Below are 24,046 nucleotides of genomic sequence, written 5' to 3'. Positions count from 1 at the left end.
CCTTGGATGGCCAATTCCAAGTAAAATAAGAGTACTATGAAGGAAACCAAGATTTAGAAAGTAAAAATGGCACCAAAATTCAGTATTTAAATCAATCCAAGTACATCCCTACTAGAAATGAAAGTGGAGTTGCTAAATAACACGTTTTCTCCACACGAAGATTAAGAAATACATGCCCCTAGAGGAAAATTTGAATTGGTACTTATAAAAATTGATGGGGAAGCATTATCCTTGAAAGGAAGAAACTTTCCCTTCCAAAATCCTTCAAATAGTGGATTTGGTTCCCAACACTAGGAATTTGTATTAAATGACAAGGAACTCATTCCTAGATTTTCTAAATCATTGGAGCTCCACAATTTGTGTAATAATTTCATAATATTTTATTCATTTATTATCCAATATTGATCCTCCTATAGTAGGGAGAGAGTCCCTATATTATCTCCTCCTCCAAATCTTCATAATCTGCCCAATATTCTCATAATATTCTACAAAAATAAATAATATTAGGCACAAATATGCAATTATATATAAACCTTCCTAATGAACATATTGAATTTAGATATATGTCATCTAATGTAAAAATAGAGCTTTAATGTTCTAAAGGATGGTCATATGGGCCTTAATTTATGTCTAATTTGGAGGCTCAACATACCTCCTTGCTGAAAGTGTTGCTCATCCTCTTAGCAACATAGTGACCTAATTATGCCTCATTCATGGCCCCAGTGGCCTCCCTGATCTTTCTTGTATCCGTCCAACACTTTCATGTAGCAATTTCCTGCCTTCCTATAATAGCTTTATGCATTCTTGTAGCATGGATTATTCTTATTTTAGGTTTTTGGTCATGGCTCCCCTAGTGCTTGGCTTCTTTTGAGAGGCTTGGAGCTCCTTTCTTTTGGCTTGGAGGGCGATTATCTCTTCAGTTTGCTTCTTATTCTCCTTTTATCCTTTGTTATGATATTTTTCAAGCACATTTTCTTCTAATTCAATATTTTATTTTTCTTTTCCACCTTCTAATTCTTCGACAAATCCATCCCTAACTCTCTTTAATTCCATAGATGCTTCTCTATCCATGTCAAAAAAAAATTTCCTTGTGTTCTCAAGGTTTGTGTAAGGGAACCCTGCTGCTAATTATCAATTTCAAAGTAATTAGGATTTCAACTTATGGAAAGAGGAGGAGTGCTTCATGTTGATGAGTGAGGTGTGCCAATTTCAAAGAAAGTTTATTCTCCCATTATAATTCTCATCCTCACAAGAAAACTCCACACTTTATTTTTATTTTTTTTCTTAAGGTTCTACTGTAACAGTGTGTTTAGTGGAAAAATTTTGCAAAAATTCATAGAATTTTTGTTTGTAAAAGGTGATAGATCAATTACTTACCCATTCCTTATAGACTCCTTCAAAATTATAGGGTTTTTTGGCCAATAATTCTCAATATAGGTCCCCTTTTTTTCTCTTTGGATAATCTTGTAGTAGGAAAAATGCCTCCTGTAGCACACAATATGTCTTTCCTGTAGCAACCTTGTTTCTCCTATAACAGTTATGCCCAATCCTATATCATCTATAAATCAATTATGTATCTCTTCTATAGCTCCCTAGGCATCCCCTGGGATCATCTAGCTCAACCTTCAATCCCTTAATAAGCTTCTCTAATTGTTTTGGGTGTTAGGTTCCTATACCAATAAGAGTCATAATTTTGAATGGATAAGGTTAAACCTTATAATATGTACATACCTTTGCTTTCTGCAAATGTTTTCTATATTGAAAAATTAAAAATTAAAAGAGGGTATGTCCTAAAATAAAAACTAAAGGACAAAAAGAATAAAGAAAAAGGTCCAAAAAAGTGAAAAATATGAACCCTAGAAAACAAAAAGAGACCACGAAAGTGTGCAAGTCTAAATGCCACTACTATTTACTTTGTGCAAAATAATGATTGTGTGCAACTTATGATTCATGCCACAATCTAGGGTAATCAAACTATTAAATCTTGATTATGCCATGCTTTAAATTTCATGTTGATAGTTAGAGAATAAAATCTAACCAAACTGTTTAATCTTGGAAGATCATTAGATTAGATATAGTAAAATAAAAGGATCTCATCAGTTTAATCTGAGCTCTTGGATGATATAGTGATATAATTAGATAGTTTTATTTGTGTAAAGAAAAAAAAATGTTTTAATAAGGGTTTGTTAGTCTAAATGCACCCTAATAAAGTGAAGAAAAAATGGTAGGACAAGTAGATAGGTAAGTAGAAGAAATGGTTGCTGAAATATGATGATAGGGCAAAAAACATATTTATCATCTCTCATCATAGGTTTCAAATGTAAATGGTTAATAAATCATGAAGATGGATTTCAAGGTCAATTTATTAACTTCCCCCATTCATTTTACCTATGTACTTAACTAATTTCCCATAATAAAGTTCCATGTACTAAAAAAATCTAAGTCAAAGGGGCTCAGAGCATTTCTCTAACTTCTGGAGGGACTGGAACCTCAGCTCAATGACTTATAGATACCAAGTACCAAATTCCCCTCATAAAATTTCATCCCCCCTTCATTTCATTCATTTCCCTAATAAAACCCCTTTTATTAAGGTTAAAACATTATTTTCCTAGGGAAAGTAATCACCACCATGTAAATTCCATTTCATATAAAAAACCCACAAAAATACTTTAGCCTAAGTTATAATGCATCTAAGCGAAAAACAAATAAATCACAAAAAACACATTATGCTTAGCGCTATTCATTCCCAATGGTTTTCGTATTAACTTCTAACTATTATATACTAATTCCCAATAAATAATCCTTTTCCTGTATATATTAATTTCCTATATAAACCTATCCTTATACCCTATTTTAAATGTAAACTATAATATACATCAAACCCGACAAAAAACCGCTAACTAATCGATCTGCGATTAAGTTAGGAAAAACCATGATTAAGCCCTTCGCTAATAACCCCGATGGCCTAATCCCGCCTTAGTCCACAGTTAATCAAGATACCGCAATATTTAAAGTGCTCTTCGGGCCCCCCATTAACCTCCGTGCACAATCGCGCCCTGACCACCATCCGATCTGAAGGCCCAGATCCAACGCCCTGAAACCATTTTAGGCAGGATCATTCACCTGATGATACATGCTCTAAAACGTTTTATTCCACAAGACCACCCTGGCAACGTGTCAGTCGCTGAGTGGAATCAGGTGGCCCTTCCCAAAAACCACCTAACACCCATAAGAGGTGCGAAATTAACCACTTACCACCTCCCTCGCTACGCGACAAATCAATCACTATTGACTCGTACCTTCCGAAAACATTTCTTCCATATAAAAGCCAGAAAGCCCCAAAAATTTCCTTTTCACTGAATTTTCGCTTGCAAGCTTCTGTACAAATGCACGACACCTGCAAAAAATCGAAACCATCAATACACATGCAAACTTCGCTCTAGATAATTCCATAAACCACCCAGCAAACAATGCAGCTTCGACAAGCACCCTTTGACCAATTGCAACTACCAGTTACCCTACTCAGAGTCAATTTGCCTCAGTTTCAGGTATTTAAACCTGAATTCACCAAGTGCCCTATCAATTTCAAGCTAGACCGTTCATTGAGTATTTTTTTTAAATTAAAACTTAAATAAAATTACTCCAATAGACTCCATACTGCACCTTGTTGAATACTCAAACCCCAAAACTGCCAAACTACCTCTAAAAACCCCAATTCGACCTTGACCAAGCCTAATTTGAATCCTCAAGAACCAAATTATGGCTGCCCCTACTGCATTGAATATGAGACCCATCTCCATGCCCCATTTGGACTTCGACCACCTTCCCTTAACTGAGAGAGATTTCCAGAGAAAAGATACCTATGTCATAAAGCTCCTCGTCAAAATACACTGCCAAAATAGGGACAAGTTCATGAACCATGCCGATAAAATTAGCCTTTGGGAGTCAAATTTTCCCAAGTACCAGTTCCCCCAAATCCATATTTTTCCTGAAATTGTACATATGTGCTATGCTTGCTACGTCCCCAATCATAGAACCATCATGTCCCATGACCAGAAAGTCCTTTTCACCATCACTCCTGAGTCCATCAATGAGATGTTACAACTCCAACCAGGGCCAAACCTAACTCCCCTCTCAATTGGAGACCTGTTGGACTTATATCCCAAACTCATCTCTGCAAGATTGGCCCAATTGATTCAAACCTTCATCATAGAAGAGAAGTATACCCCCAAAGACCCCCATCCATATGTAGTAACTATATTTTCTCCTTGGGGCCGAAACATTGTATCCATGATATCTTGTGTTTTGGGTTACTCCACAAGTGAGTACATTGATGAAATCATCCTAGCTTTCATGTCCATTTATACCCCAGGATAGCCTCCTGCAACTATTTATGACTTTGCCACATTCATAGTAGATAGAATGCATGAGTAGTTCATAAGAATGGGAAATGAAAGGGTTTACAAGTACTCCTCAGTACTATACCACATGTTCCTCTATTTCCAAGCAGATAGATTCCCACTTACCTTGCAAAATTTGGACACCAAGGGCCAACCAAGATCAGTCATCTTCTAGACCCCACTGATTCATCAATATTCGTTCCCCTATTCATACAATGAATTCATAGATTCCTTTTTCCACCCTGTGATGACCATGCTCAGTGGAACCCCTCCACCAAGAATCAATCCTGAGATCAGGAGAGTCCTTCATTTAAACATCAATCATTAAGTGGGAGATTGGTACTTGTACCAAAACCACACTGAAATCAGGATTTATGGGTGCCAACTTGCCCCATACAAACTACCTAAATACCTCCTAATGAGGTTATTTGCCTAATGAGGTTATTTGCCCTCGAGTACTATAGGCAGATAATAAATTCAGATGAGGTAAACTTTGTCAAAGCCAAAAAGAAAGCCCATCTCAAGATCAAAGACCAATTGGGTCCTTTTATTTGTAATAGCAGAGAATATGGAAAGGAGGCTGACCTGATCCTTTACATATTAAAATTAAAACAAAGCTTCATATGGAGATATGATCACTTATATTTCATCTGCAAAATAATGAAAAAAAACAAGATGGCTCCTTATATCCATCACCGTATCCCTAAGATAGAAAAATATACCAACCAATTACAATGGGTGGAAAACAATTTAGAGGATAGGGACAATACTGAAGTTGATGTGGAAAACACATTATTATATCTAGAAAATCATCTTGATGAAAATTCATTTCTAAAGGTACCACCCAAGGAAGGGACAATGAGCACTCCCCCTTTCATGCATACACCTTTGAATGAGGAGAAAATCCCAAAAGGGGCAGGGAGGAAGGATCAAGTTCAAGGACACAAGCCTTCAATATGAAAGAGGCCAAAGAAAAACGCCTAAACTCAATCCCGTGTCAGAACAGGAATACACCGATGGCTCAGTTGAAATCACTGATTTTGAACCAGAAAGGAGTAAAGGTACTGATCCTTCAGAGGAAACATAGCCCCCATCATCCTCAAGAAGCCAGATGATACAGAGACAGATGAGTGTAGAGGCCTCGTCTTTCAGCAAGCCAACAAACCAAGATAAAAGTATCAAAGACAGATTCAAAGAGATCAAAATGAGGAATGAAAGGTTGAAAGCTGAGACATATGCTCAGCTTTTCAAACTTTCTAATCTAGGTTAGAATAGATTGATGTCAGCTTTTGACATCAAAGAGGGGAAGATGTAGGTGTCCTTCATTCAACCAACTGTGCAGCAACAAAGGGCACCCACTAACTATAAGAAAGTTGATTTTGAGGTGTTGGCCAAGGATATTCGCCTTGTGGACCAAATAGAGTTTCACAAGCATGCTAGAGAAATGATCTACTCCACCCTGACAGGGAAGTCCATAGCTGTTCATCAACTGCAAAGTTCCCTAAACAACATCTCAGCTCAATATCAGCTTGAACAGGCTTCATCGCAAGTGAAGGATAATAGAATCAAGTCTTTGGAAGACTTGAACATAGAGATGGGACATGATCCCAAAGATATCAAACAACAGAGGAGTTAATAAAATAGAATAACAAGGACATTGCTTCATTGAAGAAGCAACTAAAGATACCCTCCTTGCATCATCCACAAACACAAGAGGTGTTACAGTCTCAAACTCAACATGAGGACTTAATGGATTTAGTCCTCAAGTTGAATGATCAGTTAAGGAGCACGAAGAATGAATTGGATGTCTTAATCCAATTGAAGCAACGTGAAGTAGGGACTACACCAGCAACTGTAATCCCTATAGTGAATACTATAGTACCATCTACATTGGCAGCTACATTGGCTCCAAAAACTCCTATAGGCATTGCCTTGCCCATCACCACTGCAGCATCTACCTCAACAGCTTCTACAACAGTAGCAAGTACAACAACAGATGAAGTATCCAAGCTTGTTCATGCCATGGAAGAAATGTTTATTCAGACAAATGAGATAAACAAGCTAAAGGAATAGGTGGCAAGCTTAGAAACAGACTATAAGCTTGCCAAGATTATGCGAAAAGAGGAGGAACAGAAGGCTCCCAGGATAAAGGAAAAGCTGAAGCTAATGGAAAGAGACTTGATACTAAAGGAGGCACTTGGAGAAGCCAAGGAGAAATTGTGGGCCAATATCATTGACTCTGTCAATGATATTTGGCCATCCATACAGGTCATATTCGAGCAGATTGATCTCACAAGATTAATAACAGAGGCTATTGAGAAAGTGAAGATAGAATTAGGCAAAATGCCTAAAGATGCTACCAGGCTCATCCAGTTCTTAAATTCAAAGAACAATTACCAATTACAGGAACTGAAATTGAAGACAGGGCTGATACTATTTCAGAGGTAAAGAAAGTCCTCACCAAGAGGGACCTTATGCATAATTTAGAGAAAAAAAGCAAGGAAATGCAAGTAGTCGTTCACAGGTTCATGGCCAATTTTGATAAGCTAAAGTAAAAGGGATTACCTAATCCCTTATTCATTCATGATAAACTTATGGAACAAGTAGATTACAATGATAAACTCAGGGATGTAGCAAGACAACAAGTGGCTACTCCACAGGTTTCAGGAATGCCAACAGGAAAGGTATTGTATAGTGCCTTTGAAAATATATTTTACCTCCAGCATGAGGTAAAACATCTGTTTGTAAATAAGCCTTCATTTTCAAAATACACTGAGGCAAATGAAACTTACCGGAGAATGTTGAGTATCTGGTTACCAATAGATCAAGAATGGGAAAATTAGACTGTCGTACTATAAAAGAACATAGTTAAAGGTCAAACACACAATCAATGAGGTAAAATAGCATTAGAGTCAAAAGGTTACAGTGTCAAAGAGTATCCGTGTCAAAGAGTATCCATGTCAAAGAGTATCAATATAAAAGACAACAGCCTTTGGCCAGCACAGAGCATAGCAACCATAAACTGCCAGCTAAACCACAATAAAAGGGACAACAAGAAAATAGTTCAATAGATGTCACTATCTTCCTGCGAGAAGATATTTTCAATTTCCTAGATTAATTCCCAAGTTAGTTTGGGATATTTTGTAAAAACATTTTGTATAGATACTTCACAAATCGAAGTATGTAGGGTGGATTCTTATACTTTCAATAGAATTTTGTTCAAAGACTGTAAAATCTTTTGTATCACTGACTGGGCCAGCATGCTGGATTGATGAATAAAGACCAGATATTTCAAGGGATTCATGTGTAAAGAGGAGTACAAATCAGTAATTCACTTGTGTTGTTTTCTCTCTCTTAAAGTTGTTTCATAATCTTAAATGTCTCAGAAGTATGAATGCTTAACTTGAATATTATTTTAGATTTTGCTTAATTGTACTCTGTCTTACTGTTATACATTCTTAATGTTTTCTCTTAAATTATCTTAGCTAGGGAATTCTTAACTGCTCTTAGCTTCCGTAGTTTCTCCTCTGGTATATAGTAAAGGATTCTTAAATTCCCTTTACTCATGATTCATTGTCATTCCCCCATCTTAGCCTTAGTCTGAGGATTCTTGATTTCCCTCTCACCTCCATTAAGACTCATTTCACCATTTAGTCCAAGGATTTGTACTTCACTCTATTATCTTGACCCTTGAACATTCCCTCTAGTGAATTAACTCTAGCTTTGCTACCCCTTCTTTGACTCCATTGTCCAATGGCCTAAAGGCATCAACCTATCTGCCTGTTTTAAGGATTCCACCACCAAATATTCATACAAATCAAAAACCCCCTTGAACTCTAGGACTAGCCTAATATCTAAGCAAACATAGCTAAATTATATAGAGAGAGCCCTCTCTAAGTCATAGGTTGGCTAGAGCCTATGCTTAAAAGTTGGCTTGTGGTTACCTCGAAGCCTTCCCTTCTTCCAAAAATTCTAAAGAAAATTTTTGAGTGATAACATAGTGGCGACCATCCTGGGGAACATAAACCTCAGTCTCCTAAAGATTTAAGGAAATCTTAATCATCATCTTGAGCCCCTTAAAGTCAATTTTTACAGAAGTTTTGAAATTTACACTAAAAAACATTTAAAAAGTTATAATTTTGGCTACCAGGAAAACTCATTATACCAGGGCCAACCCAGATCCAAACCTTGTTGTTATTGTGGATGATCCAGATAGAATTATAATAAAATCCAAAAAAGAAGAGAGTTCAGCTAATAAAACACCATTAGTTAAAGTTAATTCATGTCCTGATGAGTGGTTGTTTTTAGAAGATTCATCTTTTGATGTGAAATTTGATCTCTCATTGTTTAGAACAAAATGTGAAAGTGTGCTTAATGAAACTGTTCTAGATCCTGATTTTATTACAGACCTTGAAGTTCAAAGAGCTAATAGATTAATTAACGAATATATTCTGAACACTCCACTATCATCTGTTAATACTGCTCTAACTGCTGAACTTTCTGCTAAATCCTCCAACATTATATACCCCTTTCATCACTACCACACCATCTATTATTTCTACTACATTTCATTCCACTGGCCCATTCATTCCACAACTCCCTATACAACCTAGAATCCTGTTTCCACCTATAGACACTCCCACTTCACCCATTAGCCCTTCAAGTTCACTTATAGATACTTCCATCTCCCCTATACACACAACTGTCCCTTTTATCCCAATTTCCGTTATAGAAACCCCTTCATCCACTGTTAATATTTCAGTTTCATTTGTAGATATTCCAACTTCAACTGTTAATATTCCAAATTCCACTGTTAATACTCCAGTTTCAATTGGAAATCTTCCATTTTCAACTGTAAGCACTACTAGCTCATCCATCTCCACCTCAACCCAAACTAATCTTCCCTTATCCCCGAGCCAAGCCAAGGCTTTAGCCATGGCCAATAGATATGCCCCTTTGGTGTTACCTGGTCAGTTACATGACTTACCTCAGGACTATCAAAGCAAAATTCAACTATTTGATGCTACAGGCCTATACACTGCTCAACAACATGTTAACAGAATGAACAATTATTTTGAGTTACATGAGATAGATGATGTAGATGTAAGAATGAGACTTTTTTCCCAAACATTAGCTGGGGAAGTTAGAACCTGGTTTGAAAACTTAGATACTCATAGTATTGCAGATATGACAAACTTTCATAGGATGTTCATCGAGAGATGGGAGAGGAAGAAAAACCCATTGCAAATACTTTATGAGTATGAGAACATTAGGAGAGATCCTAAAGAATTAGTTTAAGAATATTGCACTGGATTACAATGTCATCCTTGCCAGCCTTAAGCCTCCTCCTCATCTCGCCATGATGAAGTTCCATAATGGTTTTGATCTAGATATGGCCTACCAACTTAGGGAAAGAGAGCCTGCAACCCTAGAGCAAAGCCAAACCAATGCAGTAAAAGTAGAGGCTAATATTTTAGCCAAAAAATCCCGAGCAAAGATAGAAAGGAGAGTAGGATTTTATGATGAAGCTTCAACGTCTGATGGTAAAGTAGATCTTTTGGCTAAAACTGTAGAAAGAATCATGGATAGACTTGACAACGTAGATAGAAAAACATGGGATAATCAACAAGTACCCCTAGTTAGGAATGCTAATTTCAAAAAAAACAAAAATCAAAACCAAAATAGGGGAAAGAATGGACCTGATCAAAACATTAGACCCCCTTTTCAAAACCACTATGCAGAATCATCTGATCCTGATGATCTTGAACAAGATACCCAAATCAATCTAATGGGGTTAGATTATCAAAACCCTGTATTCCTCTCCTTGGATGAGGAAGAATTGCATATGTTACAACAGCTTCAAACCAGTTTGGAGAGTCATTTGACTATAAAAAGGGTTATGAGTCTGCCATATTTGAAGTGCACAAACAATATAACTTGAGAATTAAAAATAATGTTGGTCCTCCTAACCAACTAAAAAATCAATGGCAAATCAACCCAAAATAACAAATAAAGTTCCTGTTTCGAAGGTACTTCAAATCCTCCCTAGACCAAACCAAAATCCCCCTAGTACCACCATTGAAGAAATAAATTCCGACCAACCCTCTGTTGAGCAACCATCCACATCAGTTCCACTTAAAGAACCAGAGAAAAACACATATAATTCCAGATATAAAATTCCTCATAAGGAAATTCCTAGTAAACAAAAGGAATATAATTCCACTCAAAACCCTGTTTCAAAGGTCTACAACCCTTCCTCATCATTCAATTTGGGAGTAGAGATATCCAAGCTGAAAATTTTAGTCCCTTTGACTGAACTAGTTAAAAACGAAACTTACAAATCACAGGTAAATCAGACCTTGAACATTACTGAAAATGAAGACTTAGTTAACTTGTTTGATGATAAACCAGAATTAATATTTGGACCAGATGTTAATGGCAAACCACAAGAAGGAGGAGTTCCACCTTTTTACATTAGCCTTAATATTCATGACAAAATACTACACAATGCCATGTTAGATTCTGGGGCTTCTCACAACCTAATGCCAAAATCAGTGATGGAAAAATTGAAACTAGACATTACTAGACCTTACAAGGACTTGTTCTCCTTTGATTCAAGAAAGTAGAATATCTAGGGTTAATAAAAAATTTGTGTATTGCTTTAGTCCAATATCTTGCCAAGAGCATCCTCATGCACATTGTAGTGGCTGATGTCTTGCCAAAATATGGCATGCAGTTATCCAGATCTTGGAGAGCCAAGATTCAAGGATCCCTCCAACTAGATATGTCATATGCCACAATTTATGTGTTTGGCCAACCCAAGAAACTGTACAAAGAAACTTTCATGAAATACATGGTAAGTAGCCACGATAGACCTAAAAACTATCCCATCTACTCCATGCATTCAGATGTAGACTCTTTTATTATGTTCAACACTGATCAAACACCAAACGAAACTCCTAACAATGTTGTTGCAGAACCAAAAGAAATTGTAGTTTCCACTACTAATGAATCTAAAGAAACTTTAGAATTGTGCAATGAAGAAAGTAATCAGGTTGCTAGAAATAAAAATAAATGGGATACTGAAGATGAGAACTATGCACATTAAATATTATGGCATTTAAAATTTGATGGCTCTGTGAATAAGTTAGGAGCAGAAGCAAGAGCAGGAGCAGGAGTATGGATTTATAATTTAGAAAACAATCACTGAGAGGGACATGCCCATAGGTTAAATTTCAGATGTACCAATTAATATGGCCAAGTACGAGGTTTTGATTCTAGGTCTCAAGGTAGTTAGGAATTTAGGTGCTCAAAGAGTTTCAGTCATAGGAGACTCAGAGTTAGTTGTAAATCAGATTAAGGGTGTGTATATGACTAAAGACACTAGATTAGGTTATTATAGAGGAACCATTGTAGAGATACTCAATACTTTTCTAGAAACACAACTTGCAGTAGTTCCTAGGAAGCACAATATGCAAGCCCATAGTTTAGCAATGTTTTCCAGTACCTGCAGGTTACCCTTCCAACCTAACCATCAGTACACTACTGAGGTCAAGCACAAACCTTCAATCCCAAATAATGTGCAAAACTGGCAAGTATTTTCAAATGATAGACAGATAAAAAACTTCCTAACTTTAGAAGAAGAATTTGCACATAGTAACATAGACACTGATACATCCATAGATCTTAACTCTAGGGATGAAGTAACAATAAATGAGCTAGAAGGTAATGAAGTAGATAGATTTAATCCCACTAAATTCACAAGGTCAGATATAGACAACCTAGAACAGGTTGAGATTAATGAAACAATTAATGAAGGAAGTGAAGTAATTAATCTCAAGGATAATTTCTTACCAAAAGGTTTAACCCCTCTGGAAGACTTATTCAATTCAAATGATGTTCCTAGGAAGCCTAAAATGGAACCATTAAAATCTGATATTGAAGAGTGTAACTTAGGCACTGAACACAATCCCAAGCTAATCAAACTGTCAAAGTCACTCCCTTCAACTAAAAAGGTGAAATACATTGAGTTATTGAAAGAATTTCAAGATGTCTTTTCTTGGAGCTATGAGGACCTTAAATCCTATGACACCAGCATCATCTAACACATAATTCCTCTCAAAGAGAATCAAAAACCTTTCAAACAAAAGCTTAGGATAATTAACCTGTCTTATTACCCTCAATAGAAAAATAAATCAAGAGAATGTATGATGCCAAGATAATTGCACCAATAAGGTTTTCTGAATGGATCTCAAACTTGGTCCCAACCAAGAAGAAAATTGGTCAAATTAGACCCTATGTAGATCTCAGAAACCTAAATAAAGCATCACTTAAAGACAATTACCCTCTTCCCAAAATGGATCACATCTTACAAAGGGTAGTTGGGTCAACTAGAATCTCATTACTAGATGGGTTTTCGGGTTACGATCAAATATTGGTTCACCCTAATGACCAACCCTAGACAGCTTTTACCACTCCTTGGGGCACCTTTATGTATGTCAAGATGCCTTTCGGGCTAATGAATGCAGAAGCCACTTTCCAGAGGGCTATGGATATAGCCTTTTCCAGATAAATCCATGATTTCCTTGTGATATATCTTGATGATATTACTGTTTTCTCAAAATCAGACAATAAACATCTAGATCACCTGAGGCAGGTCTTTATAAAATGCAGAAAGTATGGCATCTCCTTGAACTCAAAAAAATATTTATTTGGATTGGAAGAAGGGAAATTGTTAGGGCATATCATTTATAAAGATGGCATAAGAATAGATCCTGCAAGAATTCAAGCCATCTTGTTGATACAACACCCTAGGAATATCAGAGAACTACAAGCCTTTTTAGGAAAGATTAACTTCCTAAGAAGATTTATTTCTAACATAGCAGAGTTAATTAGGGCACTAAATAACATGTTGAAAAAAGATTCAACCTTAAGTTGGACTTTCGAAGCTAAGAAATCATTTGAAGGCATCAAGCTAGCCTTGAGAAAAACCCCGGTATTAGTTAGCACCAAATTTGATATGGATTTTATTTTGTTTTACTTTGCTTCTGAGCATACAATAGCTATAGTTTTACTGCAAAAAAATGACCAAGGACATGAATAGCTCATTGCTTTCTTTAGAAAAGCCTTGAGAGATGCTCCCTTAAAATACAACATAATGGAGAAACAAGCATTGGATTTAGTCAAAGCTATCAAAGATTTTAGGGTATATATTTTGTATTCTCATATAGTAGCCCATGTCCCCAATTTTCTAGTCAAAGACATCTTGACTCAGGAAGGTCCTGATGGTCCTCAGGCTTAGCCAAACTTATGGCTGAGTCGAACTATCAGGCCTTAGACATAAACTTTATTGTTGCACTAGATGAAGGAAAGGAGATGGCGACTCGACTGATCAGTCAAGACTTTGGTGAATCACCATGGTATGCTGATATCATTTACATTTTACTGAACTTACAAGCTCCTCCTAGATTATCTAGAACCAAAGGTAGGTTTTTAAAAATGAAATCCTTGAAATTTTGTATACTTGATAATGCTTTGTTTTGGAAAGATCATGAAGGAATTCTCCTTAACTGTTTGATAAAAGATGAGGTTGACAAAGTTCTACAAGACTTTCATGCAGGTGACTATGGCGGAAAACTCTATTAGAGAACCACTGCAGATAAAATCATAAGGGCAAGTTTCTACTGGCCAAGTTTATTCTCTAATGTCAAGAGATTTGTGACCTCTTGTCACAAGTGTCAAATTTTTTAAGGGAAAAGAAAACTTCTACCATTACCCCTTAAACCAATCACTGCTGAAGTACCTTTTCAGCAATGGGGTTTAGACTTCATTGGTGAAATTCACCCGCCCTCCTCTACCCAACATCAGTGGATCCTTGATGAGCCCCAAAAATGGACAATTATTTGGGCTCATTCAACCTCCTAATTTGACTTAATCCACCATTCTCATGAGTTTATTGCATGTTTTTTATTATATTTATGTTAATAGAGTGAATTTGGTTAGTCATTATGCCAACAAGTCTAATGGGTGCTTTGTGTAGCCTTTTTGGTCAATTTGGAGACAAAATTGAAGGTCTTAATGAGCACTTGGCAACCAAATTCGTGGGAGAACAAGCGAGAGGATTTGTAGGAAGGTGTCCCCTTCATTTATGGGCCCTTACCTCGAATTCTCCACCATCATCTCGGAGTTCAAGGGCCACCGAATCAATCAGCACAAGGGCAGCCAAGCAAGTCAAGTAGGACTGTTGTTAACTCCAAGTCTTGGGCAGCCGAGTCCCTAAATTTTAGGAGGACTGTTGGGTCCTCAAATTATATAAATAAGAAGGCTTAGGGCCTCATTTTGGTTAGCCAGTGGATGTTAGCTAGTTAGCCAGTAGATAGTAGCTAGTGGTTAGTCATTTTGTAGCCAATAGTTAGCTAGTTTGTAGTTCGATTTTTATGCAATAGATTAGCTTTGCTTTCAGCTCATTTTCAAGTCCTTCTTGTGGACAATTTTGATGTAACTCTTCATTTCTTGATCAATAAAGATGAATCCAGCTTTGCACCAGCTCTAAATCTCTCTTTGGAGGCGGTAGCTCTTGGGGTTGGGCCCATCTCAAGCGCCCAGTACCTCCTTTGTTTATCTTTATGTGTTTTGTTGCGTTCTTAAAATAAAATCTGCTATCTAGATTTAGATCTTTCTTTGTTATTTAGATTTCTTTTGATGGTTAAAGTAGTTTTTTATGTTTGGAATAGAGTGGTAGGATTTAGTCATGCATTCAGATCTTTTGGATTGTTCTCGCTCACGTGTTGTACATGGTTTCCTTGCAAATAAAGCTGATGTCCATTCTTGTTACTGTTAGCTAGATCATATTAAGGTAGCATAACTAGATCTTTGTTTTCTTGCATGTCTTTGTTTGTTCAGCTTGAAAAACCACTTGCAGAGTACCTGTTATCCTTCCTTACCTTCCCATACTCCATCCAACCTACCTGCTTCATCCTTCACTTATAAACCTTACCTTACATTTGCCTCATCCGCTTACTTTGCCATGATTCTCATCTTCTTGTGCAACATCGCTTCATCCATTCTTGAACAAATCCAATCGCTCCTTAGCCTCATCCACCAAGTCCTAGACCTCCTCACACCCCTATTTCACCTCCATACTCATTCCTCCATCTTTTTCCCTCCATCCATGCTCCAAAATCCCATTTCGAAACATCCTGTAGAAGAATTACAGGACATCCTGTAGAAACCCCTGCAGACTTCCTGTAGAAGTTCATAAACACGGTTGCATGGCATCTAGACTTTGTGAAACTCTCGGAAAGAATGTTAGGGATCCCTTAGACCCTCTATATACCTTCTTGACTTCTTCCATGCATTTCTCCTCCTTGATCCACCTCTGCACAGTGAAAAGCCAGTTAAAAGCACATGCATGATAATTCTAATAACTTAATCAAAAATGCAAAAAGATGTTTTCTTCAGATAGTGATAACTTAGACACATGCATTTTACCTTCCTAGAAGTAATGGCATCTCTTTTCGTAGTTTGCATTCTCTCCTTTGCATCAGTAGGACTAGCTGGTAGAATTAGGGTTTGCTAGGGTTTGCGTTTCTTTTTGGCTTTCAGTTTCTTTTCGCAATTAGATTATCTTCTTTCGAGTTAGCTTTCATCCATCAATTAAAAAGCTTCTTCTAAGAGCTCATAGAAGTTGCCTTAAGCTCCTAGCGGACTTGTGCCAGCTGACGAAGTGACAGTTGCGGCAAGAGCTAGTACTTGTGCATACAGCACCGTCGCTTCCAAGTTTGTTACGAACTACCGGGTTGATAAAATTAAAGAAGGGAGTTCCAGGAGTTGTAGCATTATTGCTACAATACTGGAGCCCACCACCTTTTTGGCGCCATTGCCGGGGAAGCGTCAGAGTATTGGTGATTGTCGCTTTTCTTCTATTTTCCACTACAATCTTCTGCTAAGTAGTTTATTTCATTTCCAATATGCAATTTCGTTTATGCAAAAGTAGATTAGCATTTCCCACTTTCATAGATTAGCATTTCAATTCCGCAAGCGTAGCCTAGCATTTCATTCCTGCAATTTCATTTGAGCAAAATAGATTAGTCCTTTCCTGCTTTCATTTCAATTCCGCATTTTCATTTTAGCAAGATAGTTAGCTACAGTTCAATCTATTTCAGTTTTGCAGGTAGAAGTAGAAAAAAGAAAAAAATCAACCAAAAAGATTTCATTTCATGCCTTGTAGGAGTAGAGATAAGTTAGAAAAATGATTGTACAACACCCCCACTGCTTCACACAGCCAACATTCTCTCTTCTTCGATGGCTGTGATTAAAGAACCCCTGGGTGGACATCAAGGCATATTTAAAGAACCTCTAGGGAAGAAGAAGAAGAAACCATTCCTCTGGAGAAAATGGCTACAAGCAGGAATGTTGGGAGCAGTACCTTGTCCCAACACGAATTTGCAAATCAGCTGGAAGATTTCAAGAGTGATATGAGGCAGTTTCTTGCCATGCAACTGGATACCTTGCGGATCCAAAAGAAGCAAGAGGAAGCCAAGAGGGCTTTGGTCATCTTTTGTCCCAGGTGCACTAGAAAGCATCCTAGGAACGAATGTCCAATGCACTCCCTAGAGGTGTGTTTCATCTGTGAGGAATACCATCCTACAAATCAGTGCCCTTCCTTGCCTGGACTTAAAGTTGCATATCAGAGAGCCAAAGGAGCCACTGAACCACTCAATTATATGAACCAAAGGAGGCCGCATGGACCTAGATCTTACCAGCAGGAACTGCAAGGGACATCCGAGACCTATTATGACCCCTATCAAGCCACTTTCATGCCTTCTTGGGGCCCCCCTGCTCATCCTTCCTGGTTCACACCTCCTCCTTGTTCCTTCACAGATCCACATTATGCCCAACCAGTTGCTCATTCATTTCACTCTTATGCTCAGCCACAACCTAAGTGGAATGCACCTTATCAGGAGTGGAGGCCCCAGTACAACTCTCATCCCACTCATTTTACTCCACCACCTGCTCATCCACAACCATCGCCTCCTCCTCCACCAAGGCAACCCCAAATGCCTACCCAACCATAATGCCATCCATCTCCATCTCAATTTCACACCTCCACTCAACTACCCGTGCCATTTCCAAAGCCATACAATGGAGTAGCTCAACCCAATTGCAAAGCTGAGGCACAACATGTGCAAATGACTCCTTTTGAGCTAAATGATGTTCACCAAAGCTCAGGAAGAGTGTTGCAAAACAGAGATTATATTGACAACATTGAAGGACCAAAGGAAAAAGAAGATTCCAAAGAGGAGATCAAAGAACCATGGGCTGCACTTGATGAAGAGAAGAGATCAGAATCAGAGATCGAGAGAGCTTCCTCATGGTTACCATCAAATCTTCCATGTATTCAAGAGAAAGATCAGCAAAAAGAGGAAGATGAGAAAGTCATGTTAGAAGATGACATGAAACATGATCCAGATCAGCAAAAGAACCAAGGATATCAGAGCTATATTGAGATATGGTTTCAGATGGTCACTAAGTTGCAGCGGTACTCTCTTCCTCAGCTATGTTTGATCCCTTCAAGGTCAGATCATTTGGTCTTTGAGATCTGGATACCTGTCAAAGCATGCATTTCGAGCCTTCACATCATTTTTTCTCTAATCTCGATGTGCACATGGCTCCATTGGAAGTATTCTTATACTTGAGAATGATTTTGTTTTTCAAGTAGGGTAGGGTAGAAAAAAGAAAAAAAAAAAGAAAAAAGAGAAAAAAGTAAAAGAAAAAAAAAATGAAAAAAGAGGAAAATAGAAATCTAAGGTGAAAACCTCCTCGGAGGCGCCTTAGATTGGCTCATTGATTGAAAACCTCCATGAGGCGGTCAATGGGTTGAAAAAAAGAGAAAAGAGAATAAGGTCTCTGGGTGAAAACCTCCCTTGGAGGCGCCTAGGGCAGGCAATTAGGGTGAAAACCTCCATGAGGTGCCCTAGTTGTTTTTCAAAAAAAAAAAGAGAAAAAGAAAAAGAAAAATAAAACTAATTCCATTGGCTAATTGCAGGCTGCAAGAAGGATGTTTCATGACAGGAGGAGCACTCAAATCAAGGTTAAAGGAATTTTTCTTGTGCCTTCTACAGGAAGCTCTGTATTTCTACAGGAAACATCCTGTAGAACCTTTGGACGAGCCAAATCCAATTTCAAAAGTGAATCTAATGGTGGGAATCTATTGATTAGGCCTACAAGCACTTGTGTGTCCATACCTTGCCTTTATCCATCATTTTTTTTCCACCTCCTTGTGCTTCTCATTGTGCTTCTACAGGAACTTCCTGTAGAAATTGTGGGAAACTAGACATGGATTTCAAAAAAGTGGTTTGGCGAACATGGTATCTTCCTCAAGGGTTCAGAAGTACTCATGCAATCTTCCAACTCCTCCTCCATCATCTCCATACCTGCATCACAGCCCAAGCTCAGTTTTTCCTTCCATGCAAACATTTGCAAAAAGCCTTGAGGCAAAAATCCATAGAACAAAATTTGTTTTTGCCATAACTTGAAAACCATGCATCCATTTGACAAACCGTTTTATGGGGAATTGTACAAGGGTGATGGCAACATGCATGAGCAGTTTCAGCCAATTCCGGTGCACAGTTTCCAAGAAATCAGCCTCCATCACCATCAGCCATTTTTACATTTTCTCCATAACCGTGCATCTGTTTCAAAACCTGTTTCATGGGGATATGCATATGAGTGATGGTAACCTACCCAAGCAGTTTCAGCTGATTCCGATGCACGGTTTCCGAGAAATCGATCTCTGAAATATTCAGCCATTTGCCATTTTTCTCGAAATCCGTGCATCCATTGATCACGATTTTTCTATGGGAGATGCATCATGATGATAGAAACATGCTCAGCAAGTTTCAGATCAATCCGCTTTACCGTTTGGGAGAAATGGCGAAAACAAGTTCTGGTTCTGTGACATTGCAGCAGCAGCAGCTTGAAGGTGCAGATTTGAACATGGAAACAAATGCATGCAGCTTAGATCTGGTCAGAGGACACCTGCACAAGGAAAAGCAATCAAAAATCATCAGCCAAGCCCTCATGCAACCAAAGGATCCAAGCATGCAGCAGTAGAACATGAGCATGCAGCAGCAAAAAGCTTCACAATAGCCGTTTGACTTCAGGTACGTGACTAAACCTTGTTCATCTATTGCATGAATCTAGTCTAAGCATTGCATGAACGAATGGAATGGTGAAATTAAGCCATGAATGTAGCAAGACACCCAGTTCTCTAGCACTCACGAGAAAGTCACGCAGCATGCATGGGTCAGTCATGCACGTGAAATTTAAAAAACACGAATAGTGTGGGTAGTCTAAACTCCAGTGCAACTGTTGGATGAGATTACAGGCAGAGAACACACAGTTAGCCACTGCAGTTCATGATTGCACAACAGTTGCATGGGCCAGCACACGTCTTTGCCACCTCACTCCAAAACAATCACGCAGAAATTAATGAGCGCTCAGCTGAAATTCATAAACTGTTAGTCAACTTGCACTTGCATCATGTTAAACTGATGTATACATCCTCTACTTCCACAATCAGCTTAACCTATCATCCTTCGCTGATTTTTTTTGGCCTGTTCAAAATTCTTCCGCATACCAAGATCGTGCAGAGGTGCAGAGACACGCTATGGCATCCGGCTAGCATTCTACAGGAAGACGTTTTACAGGAAAATACAGCAGAGTCTTCCAGAGCAGAGAAGCCTGAGTTTTTCTTCATCAAGTTTGGAGCTTGAAGAAAGGTGAAAATAGCTGAGGTGGATCATGCTATTGATTTTATTGTTCGTTCACTTGCACGTGATATTGCAGAGGGTATGAAAGCCGTGGAATTGCTTTTAGAGCTTTCAAAGGACATGGCTGTGTGTGAACATATTGGCAAGGTACAAGGTTGTATCCTCCTCCTTGTAACAATGTCAAATAGTTACAATCCTAAAGCTGCTAAGGATGCAAACGAAGTTCTGGAGAATCTCCCATACAGTGAGCATAATGTAGTGCAAATGGCACAGGCGAACTATTTCAAGCCTTTGATACAATGAAAATTGTTATGCCAAGTAAGTTGTCAGAGATAGGTTTAACAGATCAAACCAACGCTGCATTGCTCAAAGAGGAGTTGTATTTCCACTTCTTGAAATGATTTCAAATGCTAATTTGAAGTCAAAATTAGCAGCCATTGGGGCACTTCAGAATCTTTCAAGTTTACCTGAGAATGCTTTACAAATGATCAAAGATGGGGTGGTCCGACCGATCTTGGACCTTCTACGCACACCACTGTCAACTGTATTGCCTTTGAGAGAAAAAGCTGCTAATACCTATGCAAACCTTGCTATGTCTACATCATTGCCCCAAAGAACAAATGACACAACAGCTGCATTATTGGAATCTGATGAGATCATATACCAGCTATTATCTTTAATAAATTTGACACCACCTTCAATACATTGAAGCATTGTTCGAGCATTCCATGCCATTTGTTGTGTACCAGCGGCTGTTGAGGCAAGGATAAATTTAAGAGAGGGAGGAGCAATTCAAGTATTGCTTCCCTTTTTGTGAAGCTACATACTCTGAAATGCGAGCTTATGCTGTGAAACTGTTGTTTATCTTGTCTCAAGATGGAGATAAAAGAAAATTAGCAGAACATCTTGGAGAAAAATATATGAAATGTTTAGCAAAACTTATTTCAACATCTTCAAATGAAGAAGAGAAAGTTGCCGCAGTCGGAAAGTATTGTCATGTTAGGAACAGAAATTTGAATTAAAGTTAACTAATGGAAAAACAATGATTTTGCATGAAGTGAATCTACCATGAAACAAACTGGAAAGTTCTGGTGTTGTTCTGGTTAGATTTGTTTATTTCAATACTTTCCAAGGGGTTCACAAGGTCTTTTGCAATAGCCAGATTATTCCATGTGAAAGAATTCTTAAAAGTGTGATTCGGTATGAAGTTTTTCTCTACTCCTGGTTATACAACAGCTTGAAACAAAACTTGGGAATTCTCATTTTTGGCCTGTTTTGAAGCAATTTCAGATTGAAGGGAAATGTTGATTCATAGCAGTGATATGTGAGCAAGTCATATTTTCTCTGCCCTTGATCTATCTTATGTTTTGTTCTGCTTCTGTTATAAATTCTTAGCAGAGTTCAAATCCAAGATTAAGAATTTCATTTGATTCAGTTAAAGGCCTGGAAACACTTTTTCCCATCCAGCTTTGGCATGCAATATCTATTCTCGGGCAGTTCATTGTACTTGTGTGCTTTTATAATACATTAGACTTGCCATTTGTGTTGGATTCGTCAGCTTTCAGGCAGCAGCACAGTTCAAGGAGAAGGCACCCCCAGCCAAGCAAGCAAAGTCAGAGAAAATTGGTTCTACACGAAGTTAGCAGACTGTTTCTACAGGAAGCCAACGAACTGTTTCTATAGGAAGTTTGAAAAGAGGGAAGCCAAAGGAGGAATCGGCCGAGATGTTAGCCAAATAAGCCACCAGGGCCATCAAAGATGAGGAGAGAGATTGGTTGCTTAGAGGATGAGCAACACTTTCAGTAGGGGGGTGATGATGAGCCCCAAAAATGGACAATTATTTGGGCTCATTCAACCTCCTAATTTGACTTAATCCACCATTCTCATGAGTTTATTGCATGTTTTTTATTATATTTATGTTAATAGAGTGAATTTGGTTAGTCATTATGCCAACAAGTCTAATGGGTGCTTTGTGTAGCCTTTTTTGTCAATTTGGAGACAAAATTGAAGGTCTTAATGAGCACTTGGCAGCCAAATTCGTGGGAGAACAAGGGAGAGGATTCGTAGGAAGGTTTTCCCTTCATTTATGGGCCCTTACCTCGAATTCTCCACCATCATCTCGGAGTTCAAGGGCCACCGAATCAGTCAGCACAAGGGCAGCCAAGCAAGTCAAGTAGGACTGCTATTAACTCCAAGTCTTGGGCAGCTGAGTCCCTAAATTTTAGGAGGACTGTTGGGTCCTCAAATTGTATAAATAAGAAGGCTTAGGGCCTCATTTTGGTTAGCCAGTGGATGTTAGCTTTTTGGTTAGCCAGTGGATGTTAGCTAGTTAGCCAGTAGATAGTAGCTAGTGGTTAGTCATTTTATAGCCAATAGTTAGCTAGTTTGTAGTTCGATTTTTATGCAATAGATTAGCTTTGCTTTCAGCTCATTTTCAAGTCCTTCTTGTGGACAGTTTTGATGTAACTCTTCATTTCTTGATCAATAAAGATGAATCCAGCTTTGCACCAGCTCTAAATCTCTCTTTGGAGGCTGTAGCTCTTGGGGTTGGGCCCATCTCAAGTGCCTAGTACCTCCTTTGTTTATCTTTATGTGTTTTGTTGCATTCTTAAAATAAAATCTGCTATCTAGATTTAGATCTTTCTTTGTTATTTAGATTTCTTTTGATGGTTAAAGTAGCTTTTTATGTTTGGAATAGAGTGGTAGGATTTAGTCATGCATTCAGATCTTTTGGATTGTTCTCGCTCACGTGTTGTACATGGTTTCCTTGCAAACAAAGCTGCGGTCCATTCTTGTTACTGTTAGCTAGATCATATTAGGGTAGCATAACTAGATCTTTGTTTTCTTGCATGTCTTTATTTGTTCGATTTGAAAAACCACTTGCAGAGTACCTGTTATCCTTCCTTACCTGCCCATACTCCATCCAACCTACCTGCTTCATCCTTCACTTATAAACCTTACCTTACATTTGCCTCATCCGCTTACTTTGCCATGATTCTCATCTTCTTGTGCAACATCGCTTCATCCATCCTTGAACAAATCCAATCGCTCCTTAGCCTCATCCACCAAGTCCTAGACCTCTTCACACCCCTATTTCACCTCCATACTCATTCCTCCATATTTTTCCCTCCATCCATGCTCCAAAATCCCATTTCGAAACATCCTGTAGAAGAATTACAGAACATCCTGTAGAAACCCCTGCAGACTTCCTGTAGAAGTTCATAAACACGGTTGCATGGCATCCAGACTTTGTGAAACTCTCGGAAAGAATGTTAGGGATCCCTTAGACCCTATCTGTACCTTCCTGGCCCCTTCCATGCATTTCTCCTCCTTGATCCACCTCTGCACATTGAAAAGCCAGTTAAAAGCACATGCAAGATAATTCTAATAACTTAATCAAAAATACAAAAGATGTTTTCTTCAGATAGTGATATAGTGATAGAATTAGATAGTTTTCTTTGTGAAAAGAAAAGAAAATGTTTTAATAAAGGTTTGCTAGTCTAAATGCACCCTAATAAAGTGAAGAAAAAATGGTAGGACAAGTAGATGGGCAAGTAGAAGAAATGGTTGTTGAAATATGATGATAGGGCAAAAAGCATATATATCACATCTCATCATAGGTTTCAAATGTATATGGTCAATAAAGAATGAAGATGGATTTCAAGGTCAATTGATTAACTTCCCCAATTCATTTTACCTATTTACTTAACTAATTTCCCATAATAAAGTTCCAAGTACTAAAAAACTCCAAGTCAAAGGGGCTTAGAGCATTTCTCTGGCTTTTGGAGGGACCGAACCCTCGGCTCAATGACATACAGATACCAAGTACCAAATTCCCCTCATAAAACTTCATCCCCCCTTCATTTCATTCAT

The 24,046-nt window shown here is 38.1% G+C and overlaps 1 protein-coding gene across 1 annotated transcript; it reads left to right on the top strand.

Annotated features, from left to right (window-relative positions):
* Positions 1 to 9,792: 9,792 nt before the first annotated feature.
* On the top strand, positions 9,793 to 20,882 carry LOC149203304 (U-box domain-containing protein 43-like). Its single transcript, XM_089401824.1, has 3 exons — positions 9,793 to 9,943; positions 20,250 to 20,446; positions 20,595 to 20,882. Exons 1-3 carry the CDS (start codon positions 9,793 to 9,795, stop codon positions 20,880 to 20,882), a joined length of 636 nt encoding a protein of 211 aa, XP_089257950.1.
* Positions 20,883 to 24,046: the final 3,164 nt, after the last annotated feature.

Source organism: Pinus tabuliformis, chromosome 2_1, assembly GCF_031772625.1.
Source record: "Pinus tabuliformis cultivar Carrire ecotype Pingquan chromosome 2_1, CPIR1, whole genome shotgun sequence".
In the NCBI taxonomy this organism is placed as follows: Eukaryota; Viridiplantae; Streptophyta; class Pinopsida; order Pinales; family Pinaceae; genus Pinus; species Pinus tabuliformis.
Note: the sequence above shows the minus strand (reverse complement) of the source record. Positions and strands in the feature narration are given on the sequence as shown.

Coding starts and splice junctions, on each gene's coding strand:
- LOC149203304 (XM_089401824.1), top strand. CDS start 9,793: ATGGCCTACCAACTTAGGGAAAGAGAGCCTGCAACCCTAGAGCAAAGC. Junction 9,944..20,249: donor TGAAGCTTCAACGTCTGATG/GTAAAGTAGATC, acceptor GTGATATTGCAG/AGGGTATGAAAGCCGTGGAA. Junction 20,447..20,594: donor ATGTAGTGCAAATGGCACAG/GCGAACTATTTC, acceptor GCTAATTTGAAG/TCAAAATTAGCAGCCATTGG.